The following is an 8,836-nucleotide window of genomic DNA, read 5'->3' as shown; positions in this document are numbered from 1 at the left end:
GATTCGTAGAGGTAAGAAGTCTCGAGTGGCTGCTGCTCTGCTTCTCTGATCTTTCAGATTATTACCCCAATATTTGGCTCTTGGTTTTTATTGATAAGACTAATTAGAATCATGCTTCGCTGTCTCAAGCAGCATCAACAACAAAAGCACAGATGTGGTTCCTTGGTGACCTTGAGGTCATGATTGGCATAATTCAGTCCTGGATTAGCTCTGCATATGACCAATGCCACTCTCCCCCCTCCAATATCAGCACTGACGAAAATGCAAATTCCCACATGGCCCAGATTCCCTTAAAACACGAGACCATTTATTTTATTCTGGCTGTAGTTAGCTGGATCAAATGTGCCAGAACCCCAAAAACAGTGTCTAGTATTTCAAACACTGGCTCTTATAGATCAAAAAGAAAATGAAAGTCTTCCCCTTAAAAAGGGACATGCAGGGGCCATTTTGTTCAGTGGCTGGTACCACCAGGTTCTGCTCACAGGAAACCCTCTGACAGGAATAGAAAACCACGCCCACAGGGGTGTTGGGCACTTAGCTGCTGCAGAAGCCTGCCTCAACAGCTTGAAGACACCCTACCATTGGCCCAGGCCCATCCGGTGGAGCCAGAAGACAAGAATGTCAGTCAAAGTTAAATCACTCAAGGAGCATACATTTCTGGACATCTCTTGGTTTTTTGGGACACTCAGACAATTAAAGGCTAACACAGGGGACCTGAGCAGCAATGTAAGGGCACTCAGCGTGGGCACCAAGAGAATGTTACCGTCTTTAGTCAAAGACTTTAGGTGTTACTCAGTTCCATTGATGAAGTAACAAATGTATCATTTATTTATTTACTTATTTATTTATTTACTTATTTACTTACTGAGTCTTACTCTGTAGCCCAGGCTAACCTGACACTCAGTGGGATGCTCCTGACTCAGCCCCCTGAGCACTGGGATTATAGGCACGAACCACCACTATACATTTAAAAAATCTACATATTTTGTTGAAAGGATGGAAACACTGATCAGATTTCAAAGGACACACTTGTAAGCAGGCCAGTGGCAGCTCGGCACATGGCCAAGTTGGACAAACTCAGGCCTGAGATGCTCCCAGGTCCCCGAGTGTCTGCATCACTTGCTCTCTGCGGCCTCTTGAAGGCCTGTAACAGCCAAAGTGGTGGGGAGAGACAGCTCCAATGCTTTTAAAGGTTTTTGTTTGGTCTTAAGTGGGTTAAATATAAGTCTTAGCACCTTTGGCGTTTTTGTCTAAATAGACTTCGACGTAGGAGGTAGGGACGTAGCCCTCCTCATCTTCGCTTCTGCGGATGCGAGTCCACCCATCACCCTTGTCCTCCTCGATGACGCTCAGCATCTCCCCTTCCACCACGGAAATGGTGCCTTCATTCTGACCTGAAGAAGGAAAGGGAGCTGTGAGCTCTCTCAGGCAGTGTGGGGGGGCCTTGCAGCGGGGTCTGGGAGTCAAGGTGATCGGTGCAGAGGACGTCCCCCCACCCTCTGTCCCTGCACTGTTTCCTTCCTCGTGTGTCTTGGGGTTCCTCCTCCTGTCTGTGGACCCCTCCTTAGACAGGACCCCTCCTTAGGTCCTCTGAGGAACCCCCACAGCTCCCCACAAGCTTTGGTGAATCTCTGCTCCTCTAGCCACTCCTCTCAGGGTTTCTCCTGGGGCAGAGGGGGACAGGGGGAGCAGGGGTCCTCGCTCAGCTTCCACAGCACCTGCTAGCAGGCCCTCATCTCTCTCCCCTTCTGGCATTTCCTGAAGTCAAGGTTCTACTTTTCCTACTGCCTCTAGGACTGTTCCCCGTGATGTCCCCAGGCCTTGGAAATGTAGTCCAGGAGACCTGGATTTCCGGGGACACTCCTTCCCCAGGGCATCTCCGAGGACCCAAAGATGAGCCATTGGGTTGGCCTTGTCTCTCCTCCCCTTTGCTCAGCCCGGTCAATCACAATACAGCTGTGTCTTCTCCTTAGCCAAGGCCCCCAGACAGCCCAGCCACCCCTCTCGGCCAGCTTTGGGAGTGTGCAATGGTTATTTCTGTTTTACAATCTTGCATCTAAGCTGTTAAAGCCCATTCATTATACAGGATACACAGACAAGGAACTTCCCTTAAGCATTCAGGAGGGTGGAACCCGAACCCGGCAGGGAATTAGCATAGGGAGGATATCGTGGGAGTCCGTCTTAACCACCGTAATTGATGTGGGAAGGCCTAGCCTGAGAGTGGGCGGCGCCTGAGAGTTCGCTGCTGTCTAAGAGTGGAAGCCAGCCAGGCGGTGGTGGTATACACCTTTAATCCTAGCACTTGGGAGGCAGAGGCAGGTTGAACCAAGGCCAGCCTGGGCTACAGAGTGAGATCCAGGACAGGCACCAAAACTACACGGAGAAACCCTGTCTTGAGAAAAAAAAAAAAGAAAGAAAGAAAAGAAAAAAGCCGGCTGGTGGTGGCGCACGCCTTTAATCCCAGCACTCGGGAGGCAGAGGCAGGCAGATCTCTGTGAGTTCGAGGCCAGCCTGGGCTACCAAGTGAGTCCCAGGAAAGGCGCAAAGCTACAAAGAGAAACCCTGTCTCGGAAAAAAAAAAAAGAAAAGAGTAGAAGCTCTTAGAACAGCATTCGCCTTGGTGGTGGGTGTGACCAGCCGTTGTCTGGCTCCTGCTAGGATGGACTGGGACTTGGAACAGTGAGTCAGAAGAAACCCCTTTCTCCTCTGAGTTGATTATTGTCAGGATATTTCATCACAACAACAGAAATGAAATAGGGCAGGGGACAATGGTTCAGGGCACTGTCAGCAGGGTCATGTGTATGCATGCGCGCACGTGTGTGTGTGTGTGTGTGTGTGTGTGTGTGTGTGTGTGTGTGTATGTGTGTGTGTCTGTGTGTCTGTGTGTCTCTGTCGGTGTTGGGGCCGGGGGGGACACAGCAAAGCTTCATTGATGATTTTCTGGGTACGGCATCTGTCATTCATCCCTGAGCCCTGCCTGCTTCTGTCACAGCGTCCTCTGTAACTCTGGCCTGGCACTGATGGTCCGTCCACCCTGTTCCCTGGCCGATCCCACACAGGGGCAATGGTGTGCCTGTCAACGCTGTCAGCAGCTCTCAGTGCGGGTCAAGAAAAGCTGACACTCCTTTTTCTCACCCAGGTACTCCACTGTGCGTGTGTGTGTGTGTGTGTGTGTGTGTGAAAGAGACTGTGTGACCATGTGTGTGTAAAAGAGTGTGTGAGAGACTGTGAGTGTGTGATGTGTATATATAAATGTGTGTGTGAGTGTGTAGTGTATGGTGGGTAGAGGTTGATGTCAGGTTGATTATTGATTGATTTTTCCATCTTATTTATTTATTTAAAAATTCTTTTACTGGGGCTGGAGAGATGGCTCAGGAGTCAACAGCACTGGCTGCTCTTGCAGAGGAATGGGGTTCAGTTCCCAGCACCCACATGGTGGCTCACAACCACCTACAACTCCAGTTGCAGAGGATCCAATGCCCCCGCCTTCTGGCCTCCACAGACACACATGTAGGCGAAACACCCATTCACATAAAATAAATAATAATTTTTTTCTATAATTTTATCGTATGTATGAGGAAGAGAGAGAGAGGAAGAGAGAGAGTTCTGATCCCTGGAAGAGAGGGGTCACCTAGTCAGTTTGGGGCGGCAGTACCTTCAAATGTGTAGAGGGCCTTGCAGGTCCCTATGGCAGGCAGTGGTTCCTCATCATCAAATTCGTCATCGAAATCCGTGGCCAGCACCTTGAGCTCGCTCTCCTGACTTTGCTCCTCTGTGTAACTCCCATCTGGGCTGCTCAAGAGAGGAAGACACGAAACAACTATAGCGCCCAACCCGGAGACGTGGGTCCCCTCACCACCACCGCCGCCGCCGCCGCCGCCACCACCACCACCACCGCCACCACCGCCACCCGCCGCCACCACCTGCCACCACCGCCGCCACCACCACCACCACCACAGGTCACCAGCCCAGACTGGATGATACACTGAAACATTTTCGTGTGGGAAGGATCAGAGACGGAAACAGACACTCTTGCCTTGTGTTCATGAGAAATTCCAGAATTTAGAGGTAAGTACAAAGCCAGAAGTCCGCTCTGCCAGAGGCAGGGCCGCACAGGGACTGTACCTTTCCCGGTCCTGGGCGCAATTAGTGACCGTCTGGTGTGTCTGAGCCTCATACATCCCACTCTGCCGGCGCGCCTGCTCACTCCGTGCCGGGAGTCTGCCCTCCACCTCAGCCAGCCAGGCCTGGAAGCAAAAGCCACAGAAGACTTGGAGCTGGGCTAGCCTAGGCTCAATCATGAGCTGCCAGGCCTTAACTCAGGGTTGGACAGTCACTTAAAGCTGATGTAGGATGGCCCTGCATTGGCTGGTTATACAGATGAGCTCACAGGCAACTGCTTCTCTTGCAAAGTTAAGGAAGGGGTAGGGAGGCCCCTGTTTACCAAATTTACCAATCATTCCACATGGCAGAAAGCAGGCATCACTGGGCTACACTCTTGGGCAGCCATGTAATCACAGATAAATTACCCTATACTTCCTTCTGACTCAGTCCCGCAGCTCTGAGGTCACCCTGGGAAACCCCAGGGCTCAAGGTATGTCAGCAGGGTGGTTTTCCTCTCCAGAGACCAACCACTGGAAATGTGGGGGTGAGGGTTGGGGGGGTTCCCCAGGGGTCTGCCCAGAGGCCCCTCCCCCTTCCTGCTCCTTCCTTAATCCTGTCCTCCACACCTCAAACTTCTGTGTCTCCAGCCGCAGTTTCTCTATGTTCTGGGCGGCCTCGGCGAGTTTGTGGTCCAAGCTGGCCGGATCTCCCATCTGAGGGTTCTTTAGGTATACATCTTTCATTTTGGTGATGGCATCCCTGAGAAAAGAGTAAGAACAGCATGGGGGCTGAGGCCGGAGTCAGTCGCGGGTTTTCTCTGACTGGGTGAAAAGCCTACTGTCCTTAACAAAACCCCATTCTGGGTATCACAGGTCTCCCATCACCTCTTACCAGCATTTTTCTGAAAAATTATAAGTAGTTGTTAATACTACCCTTCTGGCTTGGTGACACACACTGGTGATCCCAGCACTCGGAGGCCAAGGCAGGAGGAGCTTAAATTGGAGGCTAGGCTACATGGTGAGATCACCCCTCTTCTCATGGTCTCTTTTGATCAATTTCTTCAAAAGTTCACTGATGTGCGCGCGCGCGCGTGCGAGTGTGTGTGTGTGTGTGTGTGTATGCATTCATGTGTGTTGTGTGTGTGCGCAGATATGTGTGCACACAGAGGTCACATTGGGTGTCTTCATCTACCTCTTGTCTACCTATGCTTTTTTTTTTTTTATGCCGAATGCCATTTATTGAAGGAGGGATGAGGTCTTAAATACAGGCTTACAGCACAATGGGGGAACCCTGGAGGGCAGAAAATTGCTACTGATGTTTTACAATCTTGCATCTAAGCTGTTAAAGCCCATTGTGCAGGATACATAGACAAGGAACTTCCCTTAAGCATTCAGGAGGGTGGAACCCAGCAGGGAATTAGCATAGGGAGGATATCAAGGTCAAGGTCAGCAAGCAAGGCAACGGTTACCCAAAATGGGGGCCAGGGCCCTACAGGTCCCCATTTTATTAAAAAATGAGCTTCTGACTTGGGTTGCATGGGATGTCAGCAGGTCACCTTACCCGTCATGGAGACGCCTGCACAGGCCACACAGGTGCTCTGTCTTAGGTTGGTGAGTGCCCCCCCCAGGTATTACCCGTCTCTGAATACTCATTATCATACAGGCTCAATCGTGTGTGAGCTGCATGGTTAATTGCTGCTAAAGATCTCAAAGTGGCACTGGGCTTGCAATCTGTGTGTTCGAAACAGAAAAGACCAACAGAAGTCCTAACCCACCCATAGCCAGTAGGCTAAAGGCAACTGAGCCATTCCCTTCCTTAACAAGCCTTACTGCAAATTGGAGTCCTTGTAAGATGGTATCCCAAAAGCAAATGGAACTTTAGTTTATAGATTTATAATTTTCAAGGCCAATCAAAATGTATATAACTATTGAATTAAATTTATCATGCCCAATAGATTGAAAGATTAATTAACTGTGGTAGCTACTTTTGCTGCCAGGGGCCTTTTCTTTAAAAACTACTTATTTATGTATTTGTTTATTTGTGTGTGTGAGTGTGCAGGTGAGCATACAGGTGAGCATGCCTGTGTGAGTAAACGGAGACCACAGTCATGTGTCTTCTCACTCTTCACCTATTCCCTGGAGGCAAGCCCCAGAGATCCCACCGACTCTTCCCACCTGGGAACTTGGCTTAGAGATGTTTGTGGGACCTTGGGCGTGTTCTGTGGGTGCTGGAGTCTGGACCTCAGTCCTCCAATTGTACAGCAAGGGCTTATAAGCATGGAGCTCTCGCTCTGGCCACTCCCCCTTGGGTTTTTTTTTTTTTTTTTTTTGATTTTTCGAGACAGGGTTTCTCTGTGTAGTTTTGTTTCCTGTCCTGGATCTCACTCTGTAGCTCAGGCTGGTCGCAAACTCACAGAGATCCACCTGTCTCCACCTCCAGAGTGCTGGGATTAAAGGAGTGCGCCACCACTGCCAGGCTACCCCCCTGGTTTTTAAGACGCGGTCTCTTACCAGCTGGCCAGCAGTGGGGTTACAGACCCGCCACTGTGCCTGGCTTTTACAGGGGCACTGGGATCGGAACAACAAAGGGGTGCAGTGGTGTATACCTCTAGTCCAGCAAGCAGGAGGCAGAGGTCTCTGTGAGTTTGAGGCCAGCCTGGTCTGCATAGGGAGACCCTGTCTCAAAAAACAAACAAACAAACAAACAAAAAACCAAGGAAAGAGGGGATTGGAAGGGAAGGGAAGGGGAGGAGAGGGAAGGAGAGGGGAGGGAAGGGGAAGGACACCTTTGAGACTCTACAGGAAGGCTGATACTTAATTAGCCTCAACTAAAAAGAAACAGATTTTAGACTCAAAAGCAGGATGTGTGGGAGTGAGAGGTGGGACTCATGCCATTTTCCACTCTTTGTACAAAACAAAAACAAACAACCAAAAACTCCTTTGACCCCTGAGAGAAAACTCCAAGATTCTGCCTGTATCAAGGTGACCTAGCTGATGCCAATATGCAGAACCTCAAGAGGTCCCTGACAGGCAAGACCATCACCCTTGAGGTGGAGCCCAGTGACACTATCCTTGAGAATGTCAGGACGGAGATCCAAGACAAGGAAGGCAGCCTGCTGGAGCAGTAGAGGCCGATGCTGGAAGGCAAGCTGCTGGGGGATGGCTACGCATTGTATGACTACAACATCAGGGAGAGTCCACCCTGCACCTGGTGCTGTGTCTGCGTCATGGCATAAATGAACTAACTACCCTTCGCCAGCTTGCTCAGAAATACAACAGAGACAAGAAGATGACCTGCTTCGAGAGCTACAGACGCCTGCACCCCTGCTGCAAGAGGTACAGCCACACCAACATCTGTACAAGGTGGAGGGAAGCTGAGGTAGCCTATTCAGCCCATGACCCTGGGACCCCATTCATCTTCCTCCCATTGACTGGAGCTGAAAACCAAAAACTCACCCATTCACACAGGACAAGAGAAACATGAAACCTAGCCAAGAGCATTTTGTTCCCCAGACTCAAAATACAACCTCTACAGAGAACCCCAGCACACAATGAGAAAACAGACAAAAAACACCTACCTAAATAATGCCTTTCTATCCATTTTGGATTCTGGAGAGGTGATGGCTCAGCATTTAAGAATATGTACTATTTTATCATGAGGATCAAAGTTTGGATCCCAACACCTGTATCTGGTAACTCACAACTGCCCGTAACTCCAGTTCCAAGAGTTCTGACACCCTCTTCTGGCCTCTGTGGGTACTGCATGCGCACACACACATCCATTTTCAGATTTCCTCTTTCCAAACTGAGTTTGGGTTGTTTGACAGGGCACACTGACCCATCCTACCTCTGATCCATCTCCTTTTGGATCTCTTTATTGAGATCATCAACTTTCTGCTGCAGCTTTTTCCTTCTCTGCTCAGGCGGAAGGTTGCTGAAGTCTTCTGGTGTGGCACCCTGCAGACACAAACATAAGTAAGAAGCCAGAAAGCCTTGAAGCGCCCCTGGGTAGGAGGAGGCACACCAAGCCTGCAGACCTGCAGAGGCTCCACAGAACCAGCTAGGCTTTCCCGCCACACCAGCTGAGATGTGAAAACCAAACCCATGCAAACTCCAGAGGTCCCGCCACACTCCGGGGAGGAGAGACCAGGAAATAGGTGTGACTCAGAAGGAAGCCCACAGAAAATTTAGAGACCACTTCGTTTGCATTTTCTGACTATTCCCACCCATGACTGAAGTGGAGGAAGCTGGCGCTTCTGTAATGTAACCCAGCCCTGCCAACACTGGCTCAGAACCTTTGACCTTTCCTTAGTTGAAGCATTCCTTCCCGGCTCCCCTCAAGGCTGAGGCGGAGTTCCCACCCCTGTGAAATCACGACAGGTGGACTATCACTTCGCTTTGAGGACGTGAGCGAAAAGTATGATTTAAAAAGAAATGGCATCCCCTTCTGGTGTTACTGGCCCCTCACTGTCTTTGGGACCCCAAATTACTTCCCAGTGAACAAAACCAACCTCCTCTGCTTTCACAGTCAGGAATGTATTTTAACACCCCTCCCCCTTTCTGCAGGGCTGAACCTGGGGCCTATGTGTACTGGGCAAGCATTTTACCACTGGGCTACAGTCTCGAACTCACGGTGATCTCCTTGCCTTGGTTTTCTGGGCACTGAGATTATAGGTGTGAACCACCACATCTGGCTCCTAGTCCCCTTTCCCAATTTAAAAGATTTTATTTCA

At 50.1% G+C, this 8,836-nt stretch overlaps 1 protein-coding gene across 13 annotated transcripts in view; it reads right to left on the bottom strand.

Moving 5' to 3' along the window:
- Positions 1-285: 285 nt before the first annotated feature.
- The window catches only part of Fnbp1 (formin binding protein 1), a 119,155-nt gene continuing 110,604 nt past the window's right edge, over positions 286-8,836 (bottom strand). For 7 of the 13 annotated variants that reach the window (XM_028884640.2, XM_028884642.2, XM_028884646.2 and 4 more), the window contains 5 exons: positions 7,951-8,060; positions 4,731-4,863; positions 4,126-4,247; positions 3,656-3,792; positions 286-1,394 (listed from right to left, as the gene is read on the bottom strand). In XM_028884640.2, coding sequence (XP_028740473.1) covers positions 1,216-1,394; positions 3,656-3,792; positions 4,126-4,247; positions 4,731-4,863; positions 7,951-8,060 — 681 coding nt within the window. In that variant the 3' untranslated portion in view covers positions 286-1,215. Of the gene's footprint in view, positions 1,395-3,655; positions 3,796-4,125; positions 4,248-4,730; positions 4,864-7,950; positions 8,061-8,836 lie in introns of all 13 variants that reach the window. The other 6 variants (XM_028884639.2, XM_028884641.2, XM_028884644.2 and 3 more) reach the window with 1 other exon arrangement.

The sequence above is a fragment of the Peromyscus leucopus genome, chromosome 4 (genome assembly GCF_004664715.2).
Source record: "Peromyscus leucopus breed LL Stock chromosome 4, UCI_PerLeu_2.1, whole genome shotgun sequence".
Classification (NCBI taxonomy): domain Eukaryota; kingdom Metazoa; phylum Chordata; class Mammalia; order Rodentia; family Cricetidae; genus Peromyscus; species Peromyscus leucopus.
The sequence above is the reverse complement of the archived record's forward strand: the minus strand, read 5'-3'. Positions and strand labels throughout refer to the sequence as shown.